The 23,726-nt window shown below is 41.1% G+C and overlaps 1 protein-coding gene across 1 annotated transcript in view; it reads right to left on the reverse strand.

The window, feature by feature from the left end:
• The window catches only part of LOC120792724 (neural-cadherin-like), an 82,171-nt gene that overhangs the window by 14,538 nt on the left and 43,907 nt on the right, over positions 1-23,726 (reverse strand). Inside the window, exons 12-27 of the mRNA XM_040132013.1 lie at positions 22,603-22,770; positions 20,430-20,679; positions 19,882-20,009; positions 19,272-19,458; positions 17,324-17,467; positions 15,602-15,885; positions 12,194-13,802; positions 11,255-11,348; positions 10,245-10,429; positions 9,075-9,304; positions 8,290-8,567; positions 6,023-6,237; positions 4,337-4,464; positions 4,037-4,164; positions 1,901-2,024; positions 113-296 (exon numbers count right to left, since the gene is read on the reverse strand). Coding sequence (XP_039987947.1) covers positions 113-296; positions 1,901-2,024; positions 4,037-4,164; positions 4,337-4,464; positions 6,023-6,237; positions 8,290-8,567; positions 9,075-9,304; positions 10,245-10,429; positions 11,255-11,348; positions 12,194-13,802; positions 15,602-15,885; positions 17,324-17,467; positions 19,272-19,458; positions 19,882-20,009; positions 20,430-20,679; positions 22,603-22,770 — 4,336 coding nt within the window. The remainder of the gene's footprint in view (positions 1-112; positions 297-1,900; positions 2,025-4,036; positions 4,165-4,336; positions 4,465-6,022; positions 6,238-8,289; positions 8,568-9,074; positions 9,305-10,244; positions 10,430-11,254; positions 11,349-12,193; positions 13,803-15,601; positions 15,886-17,323; positions 17,468-19,271; positions 19,459-19,881; positions 20,010-20,429; positions 20,680-22,602; positions 22,771-23,726) is intronic.

The following is a 23,726-nucleotide window of genomic DNA, read 5'->3' on the forward strand; positions in this document are numbered from 1 at the left end:
ATCACCTTTTTGGTCTGTGCACTGTGTGAAGCTTACAATCCCTAGCTCCACAGAGATTTCACTGTTTCCCTGAAAATCTCACGGTCAATTAAAAGCAATTTTCTACGCTTACCTTGATCACACCGTATCCCTGTAAAGCCCGGCTCACAAAGGCAGCTGAAGGAGGCCCACTCGCCGTGACAGCGACCCCTCTTGCCACAGGAGGGACGTTGCTCCATGTTGATGCATTGGTCATCAATAAGAGAGCAGCCCGTTGCAGTGTTAGAGGATTCAGCTGGGGAACTAAAATCATATAGCTGAATGGAAGAAGAAGAGGAGAAAAATATGAAGAGGAGAAAAATTCAGTGAAGAGAGGAAAATGAAGGGATGGACGTCTCTGTCCTTACAATCATATTAGATGAGTGAAAGGAAATTTGATTGCAGATTGAAAATTATATCCTATTGTTAAATGTAAGATACTATAAATTGGTATCGGATTGCTGATAGTTTACTGATATATTGCAACCTAATTATTTTTTCTGAAAAGTGCTATTTTTACAATAATATAATTAATTTTAAGATAAGAACAAACTAAATTTTCACTGATCCCTCACAGGGAAGTTTAAGTGTGAAGGCAGCAAAGAGATGTGCAAAATAAGAGATGTCACCTCAACAAACTGGAAAAACTAGAGTACTATTATCCATTTTGAAAATCTTCTATACATCATGACAGTAAGTTGAAAAAAAGTTATTGCACTTGCAACAGGACAGCACAACAAAAAACTGTATTAAGTCTTATTTTGCAAAGATGACACTGCAGTGTTTTACAGTAACTTCTATACACACACACACACACACACACACACACACACACACACACACACACACACACACACACACACACACACACACACACACACACACACACACCTATGTTCTATTACATCAGCAGAAAGCACATGTACATGTTCAAGTACAATTACCCAAGAACTGTATCTAAGAACCATTTCAAGAACTTCCCATTTTATGCTTATCGCATAAAATTGCAGGGCATTATTACAAAGATTAACACTAATGGATTTTGAAATCCCTATTAGTACTGTCTTGCTTCTATTTGAGGGATGTAAACAGGAAATCTAATACTAGAATGGAAACAGTGCATGGAGACACACATGCATGAAAAACATGCGCACGATACACATTCCTGCCATTGACTTCATGTTATTCCACTAATTCAGGTGGCGGTAATGGACCAAGAAACAAAGCGATGCACCAACAAAATGCAGGGAAGAAGATGGCTATCAAGTAAACATGGATACAAACAGTGCAGGTTTCAAAATTGTCTTTGCAAATGTTTTATGAGGAAGGAAGTGCCCTATACACTTTTGACAAAGTTAGGCCTCATGGATAAACACAATGTGTTGTGTTGAGAAAACACTGAATGTAAACAGAAACTCTGTTTTGCAAGAACTCTCCACGGGGCATCTACTTTAAGTACATTCTGGATGCAGGACTATCATTTGTAACAAAGTAGTTTTATGTCGTGGTATTACTGCTCTTACTTAAGTAAATAATCTAAATACTCTTCCACCACTGTCCATTTTATAAACGATTGGGCTCAAGTATGTACTGTACATTTGCAATAAAAGGTATAGAAACAATGGACGGAATAATCACACTTGGCAAACTCCCTGTAGCTACATGTTGACTACAGAGACACAGACATAGATGACACGAGATGAGAGGGAATTTGACCGGGACGGAAAATTTATAGTTCTCCGGCACCTATGTGGCCCCTCATCCACACAGGTAAAGAGTAAAGGGGTACAATATAACAATCTATTCATCCAATCCATTCATCTGCAACCAGTCTCATAAACAGGCCTCATGACAATGTGTGTGTGCTTGCGCCACACTTTACCTTGCTGTCCACAAGTAGGTTCCTTATACATCCAGTGTAGTGTTTGTGCTGCAGTTGTGGGTATTCATATGATATGTTCTTACTGACCCCTCCAAGCTGCAACACATGACTTCCATTGAGATACCTGGGAATGAAAAAGCAGCTCTCAGTATACAATTAAACAGAGAAGAAGAATGTGAGCAGAAGAAAAGGAAAAACGCACCATATAAGATCTCAGTTACAATTCAGAACAGAAAGCTCAATATAAAGAAACACAAAATGCAGGCAGAAGAGAAGGAACACACACACACCTTATAAGCTATCAAGGTTAAAATTCAGCGTTTCATTCATTTCTTGCTGAGGCTTCCATCACTATTACTGCTTTCTGAGAACAAATTACATCTTATTCTTGTTCTTTTTCCCTTCTTTTGGATATATATGCATGATGCATTTGCCTGAAATGATCAAAACATAAACTGATTCAGCACAGCAACTCTGACTACACAAACAAGATGAAACAAGTCCATTTTAGCTTGTTAACTAGCATATTCCCTATTTTATGCTATAACTATTTTTATTACCTAATAAGTTGAAACTGAAACAGTGATCACAGTCTAGAGGACACAGTAAAAAGGTTCTTAAAGGTTTTAAAAACGTAGAAGTCATTAAAATTAATAGCAGTGATAAAGAACTTATATACATTTTTAAACTTCATAAACTTGATTACAACACAAAACAATGAACACAGCGGTAGGCCGAGTCCATGATGGGGAAAAACAAACTCAGCAGTGGCAAAGCAAAACCCGGCTATTTGCAGAAACATCATCTGAAAGGTTGGCTGGATTATACTGGATGATTTTCAACAGTTTCTTCCCTCCAGAGAGGACAGCCTGGTCCACTGAGACACTGAACACTCTGAGCCTAAAACAGTCTGAGTCACAATCTGATTTGATTCTAAGAAATTATGCAGCTTTTCTCATAAACACCATTTTAGACACTATTTACTCAACCAAGTGTAAGACTACGTTTCTATAATAAAAAATAGGGACAGACATTACTCTTTTTTTATGTTGAGGGACTATTCTGGGAGCATAGGCTATTTCACTTTGTAAAATATTTCTTTGAGGAAATATAGGATTTAGTGTCTCCAACTAAGTGTTGTTAATTGTTAGGACAAACTTTGCTGTAAAAGGATGTAATTTAAGTGATAATATAAATTTTACGGTCCCTCGTCAGCTCTGAGGTTTTATTTAATCTTTCAACACCCATTCCCAGAGAATGCAGGACAATGACTGTGTAGCTGATGTTGTTATGTCAATTTTGCATCATTAACATGAAAAAATATGACAGTTCCTTGAACAATAGCTAACATTAGTTTATGCAAATAGTAATACAACAAGTACAAGCACGAATGTTACTAAGTAAGTACTGCATGCCAGGACACAGTGAACAAAAATAAATATCCAGCTTCAAATTGCTAGTAGCTTACTAGGTTACAACAAACATATTCTTTCAAATCCTAACAATGAAGCTATTGTTTGGTGCCTGAAAAAAGTGAGAACAAACATTCCCTACTTGGAAACCTCAGAGTGGATATGGGTCCTTACACAGTACGTGTTAACATACTGTACATGCAAGAAGATCCTTTATTTACCATAGTTCAATTCAGTATACCTTGGTTCTACATGTCTTTATACAAATAAACAACTTTATTCCAAATTTTCACCAATTTACAAACTGCTGCTGTGACTACTAATACTCTGCTCTATAGAGGATTGTTTACCCCTGTGGGGGCATGGGTCATTTAGACACTGTCCCTATGAGCCTTGCTTGCTTTTAGTTTTAAAAATGGCGATCGGAAGAAAACCTTGGTAGATTAGTAGTTTGCAACCACAGGGAAGCCCCAGAAGGATCTTTGGAGAATTTCTAAACCCATATTGTTGGTTACTTAAACCATAAATACAGGGGTTCTTCAAAACAAATGCAACCACATGAATTTATTTATTTACATATATTCATATGTAAAAATACAATTCATCTCATGATCTAATACTGGAAGTCTGAGGTTTATTGGCTCCCTTTAGGATTCAGAAGAGCCACTTGTTTTTATACTGTGCAGTGTTGGTCAGACTTGTTTCATTTGATTATTGATCTTACTTGTCCCTGTTGGGTGTGACCCCTCGGATTTCACAGGATGAGCGGTCCTCTGTCATTGCCCATGAGTCCACACCTTCAGTCTCCATGACAATCGCACTGGAACATCGATCGAGAGTGAAGCTCACCTCCTTTAAATTGGGTGAGAGTGGAAAGAGGTCATCATTGCTGCATGTGTGGATGTGAGTATACTGTAGCCAGCACTCTCTACAAGTTACAGCACATATTCTAATCTACATACATCTTCTTCATACAAAGAGAGTGCGAAATGTAAAGGCACTAGCATAAATGTACTTCTCTTACTTTACTGTTACTCCTCACATCAAGGCGATGCCAGCGTCTGTCAGCCAGCCCAACGTTATTTGTTAACTGGAGGACCAGGGTCCCAGAACCGTGGTTAATTTTCAGACTGGGTGTCCCACCAATCAGCTCTGAGGAAAAGGGAGTTCATAATTAACACTATGTACCCCCAAAAGACAACTCTTACAGATTTGTAGTATAGAAAAAACAACTTAACTTGCTTACACAGACGGAAAAAACTATGATGAAATGCATTGCAGAAAAAAAACAAAACAAAACAGGCAAGATGCAAATAAGTAGTTAGTATAGGCATGGGGAAAAAAAAACCCAGGGGACATATGAAAGCATCTCACTTCAAAACAAACACACCAGACAAAATGAAGAAAAGAGAAGATGACAATAAAAATACAACACAGCTGGATTCTGAAATATAGCAGGGAATCTGAACAGCACCAGAAAAAAGGGGATGGGAAATAGTTAGACATGGTAAAATAGAAATCGGCAAACCGTTAAAGGATCGGTCCAACCAAATTACTGTTCGCAGTGAGCTCTGTGGTGAACTCGAGTAATGATGACACCGTTTCTGGATATTGCTGCATGATGTTTTTCTTTTCAAATCTAATTTTTTAAATGGTGTGAGGCCCACAAATGAAATTGAATTCACTCTTATCATATTGGGGTTGAGGCAGAAATCTGAGAGACAGATATCTCGAAACCTGAGCAAAAAAATTAAAACTATCTGCATGGCAAGATACTACCAATGGTAAATTAGAAGAAATGTTTTTGTGTCATTTCGGTAAAGTGAATGGAAATTGGAAACTGTATGTCGGTAGGAGTGAGTGTGTCTAGATATCAAGTATTTACAACATGATGGCTATAGGCACTGCCATAAACAATACACAATTTAGACTGATTTTTATCATATTCTATGATATTTATTGGGGGCATAACATTTCCAGCATTTTTACACAATTACACATGTATCTTTATCAGTCAAATTTTCATCACCGATTTTGTTCTGCTCATGTGACAAAGAAAAACACGGATAATTAAAAAGACATCACTACCTGCTATATGGATAAGTAACATACATCATTACAATAATGAGGTTTCTATAAAGTTTGTTTTCAGTGCACTGAAATATTATTCTTATGACACCTTATGATACTTCATATGATACTGTATGTATGAAACCTTATACCTAACCATCACTACACCTAATCGCCTGTTCAGTTAGATAAAATCTTAACTACTGTCCTTCACCTGCAGGATTGAGGTTTGAGCCTTTGTGTCAGCAAGAACAAACCCTGCTGACGTGTCCTTGAATAAGACACTGACTGTCTACCTGCTACAGAGTCTGTTTAAAAGCTGAACCATTGCTCTGATGCTTAATCAAGGGGTAAGCAAAAATAGAATTCCTTGCGGCACACGACAAAGTATTACACAAACCGTAAATTAAACAGTAAAATTGGGTTGCTGGTGTAGCAACACATCAAGCCCTTACTGTTTAAGTCAGGAGAGTGAGTGCTCATATTTCTCAGCAGTATACAAACAAACAAAATTTGCCTCATATACAGTATCTGATTAGCTACCAAACAGTAATTAAACGCACAAAATTAAGCTCCAAGTTTTAGTGTAATAACAACAGCCCCCTTGGCAAACATCTAATTATACAGACTCATTCTTTACCTATGGCTATGTAATCCTCTGCATCCCCAGGCAGGAGAGTGGCTAACGGGCCGGCATATAGCAGCAGTCCATCGTCTTCCTCTGTCATAAACTCCAGTGAAAGATGGCTATCAAAGCATGGCCTTATGGGGGGAAACCAGGCATAGCCGTTGCCAAGGAAACTAAGCCTCGTCTGCTGACAGTCTGGCCCCTCAAACTGTGGGGGGCAGTGGCACCTGTAGCACCAAGGAGAAAAAAAAGTGAGGAAAATCAAGGGAAAACACAGGGAGAGAAACAATCAGTGTCGTTCATGTTTTGTGCTCAGAGAAATCCTCACACTGTCCAATCTCTGGATCTGTGTGTGGTGACTTCTCAGGCAGACGTGACAGTCTTGTTGATTCACGCAGGCAGGGGCTTTGACTTTTCTCCAAAATGGTGGCTCACAACGGACAGCTAAGAAAATGCTTTTACCAATCAATTGTTTGCATTAGCCATCAATCCCTGAATATTCAGTTCTACATTAAATCAATTAGCCATGAACAAAACATTACTTCTATTCTTTATCTATCACAGCTGCCCAAGCTGAACCCTCTGGAGATTGGTCCTGCTCGGCACATCACATCGCTTTTGTTAGGAGATAATTAATTCTATTTCTCTCACTTTTCTATGCACCGCACTGCCACTGATTTCATGGACTTTTTCTCACTTATCCTCACCCATCCCCTTCTCATTCTTAAGGTATTACACACTCAGGTTGATATCTGTGCAATTGCCTCTACTTGTACTTATCTACTTTGATTAGAGCTTGAGTGTTAAGGATCATTGCTCTTGCAAAAACTGGAAATTAAATCTTTTCCACGCCTCTCTACAATGTGTTCGTGTATGAAATCGCAATGGTAAATAATAACAATCATACAGAAACACCATAAAGGAAGAGATACATGCAGTGATGAAAAACAGCCCATTCAATCACTGCTATGGTGGGGATGGAAGAGACCGGTTGATCTCATCCTGTCCCCTCCACTGCAGGCATGTGAGACAAGCTGGCTTTGCTGATAATGTCAAAGCCATCTATTTTCATGCAGTTTCTGAGGAAGGCTGTGTGTACTGAGGCTGTTAGGGGCTGTTTCTCCCCATCGCTGTTTATTCTGCAGAGGGGCAACACATGTCAGGAATACTGATCCATACGCAGCAAAAGCGACGGCTTAGGCTGAGCGTAGCCTTATGCATACATATGCACACACTAAGCACAGCCCCTCACTCTTTCGCTGCTCTTTTATGTGACTCATAAGTGCAATGCCAGTCGAAATCAAGAAGTGCGGGGCATGTTTTTCTCACTTTGACTGACAATATCTGATCAGCTGCTGTCTGAGGTTGCCCGTTAAGCTCCTTTGACAAAGGATAGAGGCCAAAAATTGGATTCTTTATAGTTGTTCTGCATTCACATGAGGGCACATATTGCACATACTGGGAGATATTATTCAGGGGGAAGGGCTCCTCTCAGCAGTATGCAGATCAACTGCAGCAGAGACAATTTAAAAGATAAAAGTGAAAAAAAAAACAAGTTCTGTACATTTTCTCTCTGAAGACTATGCCTCTGACAAACTTGCATGTTCGTGTAAATGGAATTAAATGAGATTTTGAGAAGTTGTGAGCATAGAGGGGGGCAGAGTTGCACTAATCCCCTTGCCCTATATTTATTTAATCTGGGCATTAGTGTGTGCATGAAGTGAACTGCATGCTGTTTCTTCTGTGATAGACTACCATTGAGACCTATTCACTTGAAGGTGAAGCCTTTTTATTGACTGCAGACATTTATCAATATTTAAGGTTAATAATCAAAGTACTGGCTAATGACCTTGATACAAAGGCTACGCTCATTTTGCGCACAATGCACCAAAAGTTTAAAGATTTCAATATCAGGCTTTAAATCTACAGACCTAATTTAAAAATCTTGGCAAGATACACCAAGAGTATAGTTTTAAGAAACTATGCATATACATATACATTGCTTCCATGGCAAATACACCACAGCCTTTAAAAAAAACTCCTGCTACTCTATATTAAGATGACAACGCAGCAGAGCAGCTCAAATGAGTTAAGTGAAGTAGCAGATGAAGGAGATTTTTCTCATGAGAGATACTGTTAGTAATTCTGGGCTCATTTTCCATGATGCCACTCTTGTAGTAAGTCTAACAGGACTAGAGAGAAGACTGCAGCACATCTGGAAGCTCCTATTTCTTTTGTCAACTCCAGTCCCCCTGCAAAACTGCAGATATATCTCTCACCTGTATCCATTCTGGGCGTCGATGCAGGTCCCCCCATTAAGGCAGGGGTTGCTGGTGTAGGAGGAGCAGGGTTGGTGGGTCATTTCTCTGGCAGCGCAGCCACACACGGCCGAGGATGTCACCTTCACTGAGACCAGGGATAAAGCACCTGAGTCTACCAGGGTGGGCGAGTCACTGATGCTTAACTGTGTGGAGCAGCCGCTGGATGTCTTGCAGTCTGTGCGCATACACTCATCTACCTGCACCTGGCTCACATTCACACGCAGCAATGACTGCACCTGCGGAGAATCAGAACAGGGAAGAAGGGAGGGGGTGAAGGAGACAAAAATGGGAATTACAATAATTGTCACTGAAGATACAAAGGTTTGTATCTCCAATGCTGGTGGTGAGGGGTACACAGTGATACACATTTGGAAGAATAAAATGACATCACAAGCAATAAAAAAAAAGGATGGCAAGGCCCAATCTACATATATCTCAATATTCTATAACTGGTTGTTTTTAAAGGAGCAAAGCATAGAGTTAAGCATGAGACAAGTCCCAATGATGCACAATCAAAACATGGAAGAAAGAAAGCATGTTACAAAAAGAGGGGGGACAAAGACAAAAAATGAATGGGAGAGACAAAGAGACATGACAGGGCCAAGCAGTAAACAGACAGAATGTTGGTGTGAAAATAAAAGGACAGATAAAAAGCCCTGTTATCACTTCCCCTCAAGTTCCCAGGTGTATCACTTGATATATGAGCATTGATCTGTATCTATCAGACAACATGGTATATATACCTTCTTTTTATGTGCAGCGAGGACAGCGTGAAGTTTCTCTGGGCGCAGGTAGCCATTATCAGTTAGCACATAGAAATGAATATCCACTGTTCTCTCCTCTCTGTCTGCTATGCTAAAAATGTTGATGCTCCCTGGTCTGACGGACAGGGTTTCAGACAGGAAGTCCCAGAACCTCTCCAGTCGACTCTTCCCCTCGACATGAGGATCGATAAAATCTCTCGCTGTAATGCCTTCAGGAGAGAAAGGGAGTGGGGGTTCATGTAATAAGAACTACTGACTTGTCAATGACAAAATCTACTAAGTCTTCTAAGTTCCTGATTCCATTAGCGCAAAAGGTAGCCTGACATCTCCCTCTATTGATCCATTTCCTCACTGAATCATCCATAAGCTGAATGGGTTGTGATGCAGTCCAGTAAAAATTGTTTAATACTTTTGACGGACTGCCTTGTACAAAATATTTTAATGACCAAAAATCAATCACATTTGTGGTGCCACCTTCCAATAATATCTGGAGAATGTGGGCAGTCATCTTTAATCTCCAAAAATGATAATGACTTGGAGTCAGAGGCATTCATAATAGCCTTCGCTGAATGGCTTTTTAAATGTCAAGGACTTTACCTGATACCTCCAAATTGACCTTTATAACTCCGATTTGCTCTGTGAGACTGACAGAAAAATGAACACTCTAACATAAACTTCAGAGTGTTGAAGAAGACCGAAGAGGAAACTATTATGAACAAGTGCTGTGAATAGTTGCTTTACAATGCTTTGAAATGCTAAATAATGCAAGTATAAAAATTTCTCGACAGCCTATTATTTCAGTGTTAACTGGATTGACAACCTGATAATCATTCAATGAAGAGTACCAATTTATTAATGCCTGTGGCCTGTCTCTTTCAGCATCAGCTTCAAAAAGGAATTTAACAACAGCAGCGGCAACAAAGAGCAGGCTTTCTATTGTGTGGAGAATGACTGAGAAAAAGAATCCAATTGAAAAACAATTACACTAAATATTTTTTAACTTATAGTTTTGGGGGTCATGTAGAGACATAACAGGTAAACCGTATCACAGTAACCACCCATCCAGGCGTGAAGCATCAGGCACCCAGTGATTCAAAATTACTACAGTATTTATGCCATCAGGTGAGCCAGTGTTTCTGCTAACATTACCTGTCAAACGCAGCGAGGCGGACGACATGATGGCCTTTTCCTCCAGCTCCCTGACATGAACCCTTACACCTGACATAACATCGGGCCACACTCCATCAGACACCCCGACCTTCAACCAGTAGCTGCCTTCTGGAGTGTTCTGTCGGATGGTCAGCACTCCTGAGCTCTGGTTCAGACTGAAGTATCTGAGAAAAGCGGAGGAGCTGTTAAGTAGGAGAGGACAGCTTCAGTGTAAGATGAGAGAAAAAAGAAGACAAGCGGCTTCTTTTGTTTCTGAGCTCTTTTTCAGAGGAAAAATATCTGACAGATGGAGGACAGACAAGTAGAGAACTGGTCAGCTGTAGCTGGGTTTCCTCCAGCAGGAAGTGAATGCAAATTCATTAAAAAAAAGGAAAAAAAAAACGCCAAGGAGAAGATGAAGAAGAGGAAAAAACAAACAACTTCTTTGGCTCCAAATAAAGCTCCTAAAAGAGCTTGACAGTTGTCGTGGTAACTGTCAGAATTTGTTATGTGAATAAAACAAATATGCAGTTGGTATTTCTAATCTGATCTTGAGGGTCTGAATACTGAATAGCTGCACAAGGTCCCTGATGGAGTCAGACCATGCTTGTACAGGCTGTTTCATCTCAGCAACATCGTACAGGTGGACCAAGATTGGTTAGTTTGTTTGAATTTGACTGCATTTCCTGGAATGGCAACCGCTGTTGACAGCTGTGATTAAAGTCCCTTTGGAAAGTGTAGCTTATATTAGAGGCCAGGGAATTGGACCTACGATTGGTAGAAGTACCTGTTAGGCATGTTGCAGGCTGAGTGATATAATTGAAAGAGGCCTTGTTAGAGAAATACAGCTCGAATGAGTCCACATCCTCTTTATTTTTCAAATTCTACACCATTGGCAGTTCCTCTGGTGCTGTACTGCTTTAGTACTTGTACTTGTGCAGCACATTTGCAGATTTGGAGATCAGCATGTTTTCAGAAAAAATTATATGCATTTAACATTGAGCTCTTACTTGGCCGTGCTTGTCTCAAGCGTGTAGGTTTTGTTGTCCCAGTCATCAGGATCTGGCGCATACACCTTCCCCAGTGCTGCATTTGCCATTCTTCCTGTTCAAGGTAAACATGCACACACACACGTGAGCGCACACACACACACACACACACACACACACACACACACACACACACACACACACACACACACACACACACACACACACACACACACACACACACACACACACACACACACACACACACACACACATTGATTTCGTCTGGACATAATCTGCTGATGCCAACACTTATCTTTTCATCCCTCTCTTCTCCTTATCTTGCATTCTTGTGTTTTGTTCTACTTATTATGCTCATAACTGTGGAGGCCCCACTGCTGGAATGAATAGGCTCTCAGTGCTCCACTTCAGAGAGCGTGGAGCGGGGCTATCTCAGTATGGATTATGTTATTATCGACCTGCAGTGCCAGAGTACTGCAGCTGGGTAAACAATGGCAGCCTGGATGAGTCACGCCGCTCCTGTTTTCCACAATTACCAAAACTGCCATGTAGTTGAGTGTGCGATCAAAACACTAACAAGCCAACATACCAAACCAACTTACCTGGAGGGTAAAAACACTACAAAAAAGAAGAATCAGGATCCGCATCATAATGTGATGTTCAGATGAGCTTTAGGCATAGGGTTGGCGTGGGAAGAACGTGCTGAGTGCTCGAGAAAGGATTAGACAATGACATTACCATAACAAAACACTGTTAGAATGTAAAAGGAAACACGCAATATGAATTCCAGACTACACTGAGCAGGTATGGGAGTGAAAACTTTTCACTTCAGCTGTAGCCTCAATTTGATCTCTTCACTCAACCTCTGCCTGCAGTGCAAAGCTCTTTAGCGAAAACAAGGGGCAAAGAGAATGAAATGAGGGGAAGCGAGCAACTCACCCTTGCGGCTATGCACATAGACGTCTTTCTCTCCTGCCTGATGGGCGTTATCATTCTGGTCACCGATGATGATTGTGAGCGTATTTGTGGCTGTCATTGGTGGACTGCCGCTGTCCATCATAATCACCGGCAAGTGGAACTCACTCTGCCTTTCCCTGTCAAATCTCCGTAGGGCAGTGAGTGTGGCAGAGCCGTTCCCATGATCCTGTAGGTGGAAGTCGACAGCGTAAAGGGAAGGCAGGGAGAGGAAGAAAGGAGGCCCATGCTCTGGGGAGTCTTTGTCCACAACATGAAGCAGAGTTGAGCTCCCGTTGAGCGAAACCACTTGAGGTGCTGGAGTGTTTTCCCACAGCACAGGAATGTAGGCTGTCTCCAGCTCTGGCCCATTGTCATTCATGTCTAGCAATGGCAAGTGGACCGTGACACTGCCAGTCAGCGCCGGGGTACCCCGGTCTGTCGCCATGACGACCAGTTCATAACCTGCCACGGTCTCCCTATCCAGCGGCATGGCAACTGTTACCATACCGGCTTGGTTGACTGTAAAATGTCCATATGGGTCAGACTGGGGGAGAATGCTGTAAAAAATGTCCCCATTCTGACCTGAGTCACAGTCAGTGGCCACGACCTGGAGGACGCTGGCCCCTACAGTTATGTCCTCAGGCAAAGGAGCAAGCAGGAGGGAGCTCGGGGCAAACACAGGGGCATTATCATTCACATCCTCCACTTGAACCAGACAGTGGATGAGGCTGGAGAAGTCAGAGTCCTCAACCTTAACGGTAAGGTTAAACCGCTGATTCCCTGGCTTCTCAAAGTCCAGCTTCCGTTTCAGTCTCAGAGCGCCCGTCTGGTCCATTCTATGGCTAACCATGTAGAATTGTTGCTCTGGGTCTCCAGCCACCACGCTGAAGGTCAGCTGTCCATACGTGCCAGCATCAGGGTCCACAGCGCTCAACTCCAGAATAGGAGCATCTTCATTGGTGCTCTCTGGCACGCGAGCACCACACCAGTCCTCTCTAAACTTTGGGACGTGGTCATTAATGTCTGTTATGACTATAGTGGCGGTAGCTGTACCTGTCATACCCCCGCCGTCCCAGGCCTCCACTACCAGCCGGTGGCTGTCAGCAAATTCCCGGTCCAGACCCTCTGCTGCTACAGATATGGTGCCAGTGCTGGAATCAATAGTGAAGAGGTCTGCATTGTTTGCATTGTGTGCATTCTCAGTAATCCTGTAGGTGAGGATTGCGTTCTGACCTACAGCTGCATCATCAAGGTCTACCGCTGTCATTTCCACAACAAATGCTCCGGGGGGGGAGTCCTCTGCCACGCTACTGTGGCAATTATCAGGGGCACAGGAGAAGGTGGGGGCATTGTCGTTGATGTCCCATACGTTAATAACAACATCCGTAAAGCCAGTAAGTCCCTCGCCCTCTTCGTCTGTTGCCATGACAACAAAGCGCCAGACGGCACGCTCTTCTCGGTCCATGGTGCGCTGGGCATACATCTCCCCCGTGATGTCATTGATCACGAAGTGGGATTCTGCCCCTTGGCCATGAATGGAATACCGTATGGCACCCTGGTCTGCATCTTTGTCTGGGTCAGTAGCTGTCACCTGCAGAGATAAAGACAACTTCTTTAGAAAATGGATATTCATTCGTCTAGTCAAACCCAAATTACTGCTTCCTCTTATCTCTTTTCAGCTGTCACCTGGGTCTTCAAGGCTTTTTGATTTTTTAGACAGCCCATTTAAGTGTTTGCACCTTTTCCTGACCACCTAAATTAAAGCAATGAGCTATGATCAGTCATGTTTCTTGCATCTGGCCTCAGAGTGAGTCTGAAAGCCTTACTGCTGAATTTCACCACACAAGATCCATCACTACCGTCTCTCCAAATTACTGGTATAGTAATTCTACGATTTTTCAAACTACAGTAGTGTATAAACAATAAAAGACTAATAGCAGATACACTGAAATAACATGTTACATTAAGATATTCTAAGCAATACTCTGCATACAGCTACACTGTACAAATTTTAAGCAGTGGCGGACAAAGTATTCAGATCCTTTAGTTAAGTAAAAGAACCAATACAGCGATGTAAAAATACTCCTTTACAAGTACAAGTCCTGCAAGAAAAATGCAACTTAAGTAAAAGTATTATCAGCAAAATGTAGTTAAAGTATTAAAGTAAAATTAAAGTAAAATTACTGATTTGGTCCCTCTGACTGATATATTGTTATGTATGACATCATTACATGATTAATACTGAAGCACCAGTGTGTAAGTAGCATGTGACTGTTGTAGCTGCTGGAGGTGGAGCTAGTTTGAGCTGCTTTATACTTTATATAGTTTTATATACAGGGACCCTCTTTAAAATTGTGTTGTATTTTAAAAGCTTGTTATACTGTCCATTGTGTAAAATCTTCATTTTCAAAGTAACTAGTAGCTAAAGCCACAAAGTTGCATAAAATGGAAATACTCAAGTAAAGTAAAAGTACAGTGGAAAGCGCTGATACTGATCACATCTGACCAGATAAAATTAATCACTACAAGCAGATAATTATTATAACCAAATTATTTTCTTTATTTCTCGTGTAGATTACCACTAACTGACATTTGTATATGTATTACATGAATATAAAGTAATGAAACGCACAGCTTCACGATTTACTGATTTAAAGATAAAATAAACTGCGCCACGGCCCTCTCCCGCTCCAAGCCTAGTCTGAATGGTCGGGGTGAAAGCATTGCACTCCACTCACGTAACAAACCTGCTGCTGTGAGAGAGCGGGGACGATAATTACACACTGTAAAAGTCCCCAAATGTGAGCAGAGCAGGAACAAGAGGGCAAAATAACTCCTTGAGCCACGGCAATGTGAGTAGAGGTCTGTGAGAAGATATCACATGGCGCGTGAGTGCGCACACAAGCACACACACACACACACTCACACACAGTGAACTTATGTGAGGAGAGCAGGCAGGGATTGTCGTTACACACTGTGGCACTCAAAAAACCCTGTTCAGACAAGTTAGAAGAGAGCCTAAGCATATGACAGCTAGACGATATTAGTCTAAAACAGTTAAATTCTTTTCCCATATGTTCTCATGTATGAAAATGAAGACCGTAAGTGGAGTTCTTCATTACTATGAGCAAATTAGTTAAACAGCGTTTGTATAGGAATGATTCTGTCCCAAGCATTTTGATCCGTATAAGCGGTTGATCAGTGTACTTATAAAATAGTACTCAATTACAGTACTTGAGTAAAAGTACTTAGTTACTTTCCAGCACTGATTTTGAGTGTCTGTTGATTAAAAAAAAAAGATCTTTCTAAAGATAATTACAGTCAATATAAAAAAAACTGCAGTATAAAACAACCTCTTAGCAGTAAACATCTCCACTGATTGCCTCTCACCTGTAGTACAAACACCGGTGACCCATCAAGCTCCTCTGTGACAGATCCATAGTACTCATTCATGGAGAAAACTGGTGCCTCGTCATTCTTATTAACCACAGTAACCACCACGGCGGCATAGTCTTCCCACTTCCCGTCAGAGGCAAGGACCAGTAGCTTGTATCTCTTCTGCTGCTCGTAGTCCAGTGGCTGCGCAATAAAGATGGTCCCCACCTCTGGCTCGATGTCAAAAACACCACCTTTGTTGCCAGATGTTATCTGGTAGCGCAGCTTGGCATTGGCCCCTGTGGCGAGAATTACAGAAAGCACGACTGGGAATGTGGAGTAACAGTCCTGATTCTGCAAATCAGGACTGTAAAACGCTTCAAAATAAGGTTAGTGTAATCTAAATGTGAAGCTTACGTACACATAAGTGTAGCAACATGCTGCAACATGCACATGCTGAATACCTCAGTAAAGCCCCCTTTCATACTTTTAGTGGAAGCACTATAATTCTTGCAACAACAGCGGGGCATAACCACAAAGGTATTACACCTCATTTCCTCTGAGACCTGAGTATTAGTAGGTTTTCATGTATCCTTTTCTTGTTTTGATTACTTAATTAAATGGAAACTTTATACCTTGTCTGCTCGGGTTTAATCAGACACTAATTAAAAAAAGAGTGAAGAAAAAGTAAAATGGAGCATGAGAGTGAAACGCAGCGTAATGCACTCTGATTGTGCCCTCAAGGGAATGATTTTGAAGCCTGAGAGAGGGTGGAGGGATGTAGTTTAGTAAAGAGGAAGTCAATATCTCAACTTATCTACTGTGTCTCCATGGAGACCATCCAATCTACTGGTTTAACACTGGAATAGATAAAATAATCTCCTGGAATATACTGTCTTCGCTTGCAATCATCCTGTTGGGTTAAAGTAGCTACAATCCTATGTAAATAGACTAATCTGTACTATTAACACAACCCTAGCTGACAAAGTGCTCCCTGCCTCCCACAGGGATCTGGCAGGCTTACAGCAGTCAAACCCAGGGTGGAGTTTTTAAACAAGACAGATTGAGGGTAGCCTCTCAGGCACAAGTGCAACAGTATCGTAACTTTAATGTTGGGGGTTGGTGTGACTCCAGAGCTATTCATCATTAGTGCTGTAGCCCGGCCTAAGCTGCACCCCCGCTAGCCATAAATACTTGATTAACGGACCTAAACATGCCTGATAAAGGGATCTTCGGCTACTGCTGTACGGAGGATGAGCAACCGCTTTATTGCTTAAATCCCGCCCACCTACTGTGTGGGAGCGTGTCACTCTTTTTGGAACATATGTGCTACAGTGCATTACCAAGCACTCAAATGACTACTGCTAAATCTAGCACACCACGTGATTTCAGCAGCATGATTTCAGCAGAGCTCAGGCCGGATTGGGGAAGACTGCCCACAGGATCACTTTATGCATACTGCTTACAAATGCAAGCCACCTTGCAAAAAGGTGCCCACTTGACATACACAACTCACTGCTGGAAAAAAATGACGGATACACTGCCATTTTATGAAAGAGAGAGTCTGTTGAAAGATAAAGAAAGTGCAGTCTGGAAACTTCTGTAAAGTTTCAATGTGGCTCACAGAAACTTTTACATTCATTCTGGTTTGCTGGCTTCTTTAACCTTTATTTCTAGGAAATGGCATCAGTAAAATCTTCACGGGATCTCCTCAGTCTGCCTCTTTATCAAGCATACCTTCATCCTCGTCATTAGCACTAACAGTGACAACAGCCATGCCCACATCTGCATTCTCGTCGACACCGACTTCATACAGTCGCTGAGCAAAGACTGGTTTGTTGTCGTTGACGTCGCTGATGAAAACCCTCACATACGCTGTGTCTGCAAGAATGACAGAATGGCAGAAGATTAAACGACATGGCACACAAACAAACACACACACAGGCACACGTACATACACACACACACACACACACACACACACACACACACACACACACACACACATACACACACACACACACACACATAGACATAGTTAACCAAACACTATATGTGTGTATTCTCTTCCATCTGTTTATTGATTTTACAATTTATTGTCACTGTTTAGTGGGGAAGAGGCACTTAACCCAATGCAATGTTCCTCATTGACATGGAAATCAGACAAAACATTATTCACAAAGATGTGCTGTAAATTACATAAATTATTCATTTTGTCAAGAGTTTATTGTTTTAACAGGGGTAACTCTTTTCTAGAGAAAGAATAACTGTAATGGGGCTAAACCTCTTCAGCAAGCCGCTTTTTTGCAGAGAGAAGATAAAGAACCGCTCTGCTAGAAGGGTTAAATATTTATAAGATGACAAGTGTTTGTGTCTTATCGGTGCCCTGCTTATTACGCCGTTTATTTCTTTAGTTAGAGAGAGTAAATTATCTGCTCACAGAACACATGGGTGACATGTTAATTTGGAGCTGCAGCAGTAGGAGATAATGGTGGTGGAAGGTGGCCCTATTTCCTCAGCTTGTTTTTACTTTTACCTCCTCCTCTTGGTGTATCCCAGGGGTAAACCAGTGAGACAGGTAATGTTTGCAGAGCAGATGAGCCCTTCTGGATGTGGGAGATATGTAGCACAAGACACAGCTAATACTCATTGCAAATGCTAAGCAGCCCTGGCAACCCTGGAGAGAAGGCTTTGCTGCTCCAAAACATCACCCTTTACCCCTAATGCCTCCTTCACAAACACTGGCAAAAGATCCACTTCTGAACAGAAACGTCATATTACATCACTCCAGATACATACTGAGGTTTTAGGACTGCCAAAATGTCACAAAGAGAACATGGAAACCAAACAAAGGCCATACTGGTTAAATATTGAACAACGAAAATTAAAAATGGGGAGAGAGAAAAAAGGGGTTTGTAACAAGAAAGAGAGTGACAAGAAATCTCTGAGCTATTTTCACATGGAAGAGAGTGAGGCTGTCTGGTCATGGCATTGGAATAAATCAAATTAAGATTCACTTTTCAAAGTCAATCCCAAGGTGTAAATGAATGAAATGTAATGCCAGTGCAGTCTGTTTAGAGCACATCGCACAGAGGAAGCATAGTTGAATTTTGAGTATTGGCCTGTAGGGTTGTGGGGGAAGAATGGTGCTGCTTTTTATGATTGAGACATTTCAACAGTGCAGAGGTCACTTCAAAGGTAATTCTCCCAACTTATACAGTTTCCTAGAATGTAACAATAATCAAATTCAACTATTTGTATGACCTAAAAGGACAAGGGTCTGAAGTAACTGTTACCGACTTACTATTTGCAACATTTTAACTGAATAGTAATCACCCTGAAATGGGCTTAGAGCTGTCTTTAAGGAGTAGTTCGACATTTTGGGAAATGTACTTTTACACTTTCTTGCAGTCGGTTAGATGAGAAGATTGCTACCACATTCATGACTTTATGCTAAATATGAAGCTACGGCCAGCAGCCGGTTATCTTAGCTTAGCATAAAGACTGGAAACAGGGGGAAACAGCTTGCCCCTTGCTTCATATTTACTGTAGAGTATCTTATCGTCTAACTCTTGGCAAGAAAACAAATAAGCGTATTCCCAAAATGTTTAACTTTTCATTCAATGAAATTTATGCTAGAAGAGAAAGTCTCATGTCATTAAATAAAATCCTCAGAATTTCTAACCTGAGTTTGGCTGTTTGTTCCTGCCAGGTCGTGCTGACTCCTGGCCATCTTCTGACTGAACTTCCAACAAATAGGAACTGCGGGCCTCACGATCAAACACAGCTTCTGTGTAGATGATCCCAAGTTTTGGGTCAATGCGGAACAGATGATGGTCACCACTGCTGTCACTCAGAAGAGAGTAAGTGATCTGTGGAGCACAGGGAATTTGAAAATTAAGCTACTATATTCTTTCAATGCAGAAAAAGCAGAAATGAAAGGCTTTGTAGCTGAAAATGTAAGGAGCTCTCTTTTATATTCCCAGAGTCTGGCTTGTTATTAAAGGCAAAACCAGATTGACATACTCTGTCCCACCGATATTGTCACATTCAGTCACACAGCTGCGATGGCACCGTTCAAAATGCCACCTCAACAACACTTTGACAACTCTGAAACAAAAACATCCGCACTTATGGAACTGAGGTGGTGTGATGTTACAACATGCTACTTCTAGGGTAACAAGAATGGTTTAGCAAGGAAAAATTAGTCTGAAGATGTGGTTGAAATGATTTCTGTTAAACGTCTTCATTTTTCTTCACCTGCACAACATGAACACAATTAGATAACCACAAACCTCTCCATTAAGACCCAGGTCTTTGTCATGGGCAGACACTTGGAGAACCGAAGTCCCTATCTGGGCTCCTTCTGTAACTGAGGCCTCATATATGGAGGAGGTGAAAAATGGCACGTTGTCATTGACATCTTAGGAGAGAAGGGAGATTTCATGGCAAATAAAAATAAGTTAAGTAACCAAATAAAGGTAATTTCTATATAGTAATTAGGTGATTAATTATCTCGCATCCAAAACTATATCTGACATGATTGCACACATTAAAAATTTAGGAGCAAATGAACTGAACTATATATATCTATGTATATATAAATATATTTAGTGTTGAAATCTTGCAAGTTATTATATCTTTTAACTGCAAACCACTGATACTGACATTTTCACAATTAATTTCAGTACCCAGCAGCTAAATATTACTCACCACAGTTAACTGTCTGAGCACATAGTTAAAGAATATAACTAAAAGCTGCTAATGGAATGAGAAAGTCCGCCAATTTCAATTTCCTATCAAAGAACAAAGATAGTTAAAGTGAGAAAAGTACATATCATGCCTGTGATATTGACATAAACTGTAGTGAAAGCTGCAAGAGGTACTGCGGCCACGTTCTGTGCTCGGACCCGCAGAGAGAAAAAGGGTGTGGTCTCATAGTCCAACGGCTCAGACACCAGAATGGATGCAGAGCCATCTTCGCGGTTGGGGGAGAGGTAGAAACGAACTGGCATGTTGGTTTCAGGGACCATCCCATCCTCCAGGTTGTAGGTCACCCTCGGGTCACCCAGCTGAGAGGTCGCCTTGATTGTCTGGATAGGATGAGGAGTTAGATAATGATTTTTCTAAGGTGAAAGCCCAAATCTCAGGTTATATTAAAATTAGTGAACACTGATGCAGAAAGGCAGAAAACAACCCTGAGCAACATTTATTCGCTTTTTTGTTGAGAGTGACGTGAGGAGATCAATACCACCCTTGTGTCTGTCCCTTAAGTACAGAGCCAGGAGATAATTAGCTTAGCATAAAGACTGGAAGCAGGCGAAACAGCTAGCCTTGCTCTGTCCAAACGTAACAGTCTGTCTGGAGCTAAGGAGACTCCACTGATTGCCTGGAAATCTCATGGTTACAACACAAGGTCAGTGCACCCAGCTAAGAAGTTAATACTACAGAACATAGCTCCCTGTAAAACCTCACTTGTTTTTACATTTCAGTTGTGTGCAGAGCAAACAAACAAAATATAACATGTTCATTTGTGAACTTTAAGGGTGCTAGTAGGCATATTTTTTAAATTTAGGATGGAGCAAGGCCAGCAGTTTCCCCCCTGCTTCCAGTCTTTATGCTAGCTATGCTAATCTTCTTTTGCGTCTAGCTTCATGCTTAATACCCAGTGCTTTGAGCTGCAAACCCACAAAAAAGATGGTTATTATTCTGGGCTTAAAGGAAAAGTTTTACATTTTGGGAAATGTGCTCTTTTGCTTTCTTGCAGAGAGTTAGATTATGAGCTAGGGCTGGGAGGCAATGAGCTTAGTTTAATGTAGTCTCACATAGCCATACCCACTGTATCTCCACAGCTCTGGCTCAGCGCTGGAGAATGGTCTGGCTGCATCCATTATCATTCTGCTATAGGGGGAAAAATGCTCTGGTATTGTTGTTGGTTGCTCTTTAAAACAATCACAATCATCTTGGACAGCACAAAGCCGCAAACGCAGCGAAGGTGCCCCTGGAAAATAGTTTTAGGGGGGGACTTTTTTGGTGGGACATTTGCACGTGGGGAGGTGATCACAGTCATTAAATTGGCTAATTCCCCGCATAGAATACAGTAAAAGATCTATGTCGACTGTGTTATTGCACAATCCCAATCTTTGTCAATACTTGCCATGTTAAGCTCTAGAGCTGCTGGTAGACATATTTTTAAACTTTGGAAAGAGCCAGACTAGCTGTTTCTCCCTGCTTTCACTCTTTATGCTGAGCTAAGCTAACCAGCCTCAGGCTCTATCTCCATAATTAACGTTAAGAAGTCAGATTGGTATCAGTCTTCTCATCCAAATCTTGACAAGAAAGCAAATACACATATTTCCCAAAATGCGAACTACTCCTTTAACAAGGATTCTCCTTGAGATAGGTCAGTTAACATGTGACAAGCATCATTAGAGCTACTGTAGATCAGACCCTATTTGTGGTTTGTTGTCTTAAAGAAGCACAGATTACATCAAATTTTGATTACCGTGATGATTGATTGTCTGAGTAAGAAATAGTAGGATGAGAGTCAAACCTGTTGTCTGAGCCCTAAGATAACCTCTTACTATACCGAAGTGAATCCCTTTGTGAAGATGTTGGAGGAAAAAAAAGGGATTTTTGTGCTCTCCAGATCGACAGCTATATATTTTTCACATCAAAGGAGACATTTTGAATGGATTTAATTAGCCGGCAGTCATGAAACTTGCTTAGCACATACTGTATAATCCAGTGTCAGCTTTCTCCTACAGCATCAAGCTAAAACACATTTACAGCTTTTTAAGCGGACTGACAAGCTTCCAAAGGTGTATTCTGAGAACAAATTGAACACAGTGTCTGTATAATGCTCAGATTGTGCACTAATCCACGGGAGTGAGTAAAAGACATTCAGCTGATCCAATCACAGCAATTCCAAATGGCAAGAGATAGAGAAACCAGCATAACAACATATGTACTAATATAAACAGTGTACCTGCAATCAAAGTAACATGCCCACGTACCACTATGGGTGTATCCCTGGCGGTATTCTCAGGGATGACAACACTGTAGCTCTCCTCTTCCCACTGTGGAGGCTGATTCTTGACATTGGTGATGGTGACGGCCAGCTCCACCGTAGTGTTTCGGTTTCCCCCATCCGTTGCTATGATGTCCCTTGTGATATAAGTCCTCTATGGTCAAGAGTAAACAGTATAAACAAGGCAAAACATGTGAGGGGCTCTGTTTTTCAAACGTGAAAATTTGCCGATTTCCTTTGTCTTAAATTCTATTATTTTAATCAAATATTTATGAAAATTAGACCCCTATGTGGACAAAAAAATTAATTTGAAGAGATCACCCTGGTTAGTAAAGTAGCTTCCCTGACGAATCATACCTTCATCTCACAAGACAACATACTATAAGTGTAACATACTGAGCATAGTATGTTCAAATGCCCAATGTATGACAGAAGTAGTAATAAAATTAACTAAATAGCCCATGAATCCTCCTTGAGTGACATTTGGCTTGGGCTTGCACTGTAGCAGTGGGCCAGTGGAAACTGGCCAGCGACAGCAAACAGCAGCAATAACAACTAAATGTGTAGAGCTGGGTTCTTAAATGAACCTCTCTGTCATCTGACACTCTGAGCAATCAGCTCATGATAAGCAGATTGGTGGTAATGACTTCACCTTCCTACCTGAACCTAAACTTGTTCTTTGTACTCCACTGAGGAAATCATTTCATTAGGCCAGGATCAACAGAAGGAGCAGTTTGAGTCTTACATAAATGTATTAAGATATAACTCAGGTTGCATGAAAGCTCCTCTATTTTTGTTATTATGCGATAATTGAACCACTAGGAAATAAAGGGGTAAATTTGACTTAGAAACTGTATTTCATCAAAATGTCCACTGCAGGGAAAGCTGAAAATTTCCTTAAGAGGTCATTAGAGTGTCTGATTCTGTGTATCTAAATTAGACAATGTGTAACATCAACATTAAACCCACACCAGAATGGAGAAAAAAAACCCTCTAAAAACCGCCTAAAGGACTTCTTTTTGTCCACACAAGGTCATTTTATTTCATTCTAACTACTCACAGTAAAAGATAATGCAAGTCATAGTTATACGTCTCTGTTAATGAAAAATT

The sequence above is a fragment of the Xiphias gladius genome, chromosome 8 (genome assembly GCF_016859285.1).
Source record: "Xiphias gladius isolate SHS-SW01 ecotype Sanya breed wild chromosome 8, ASM1685928v1, whole genome shotgun sequence".
Taxonomy (NCBI): domain Eukaryota; kingdom Metazoa; phylum Chordata; class Actinopteri; order Istiophoriformes; family Xiphiidae; genus Xiphias; species Xiphias gladius.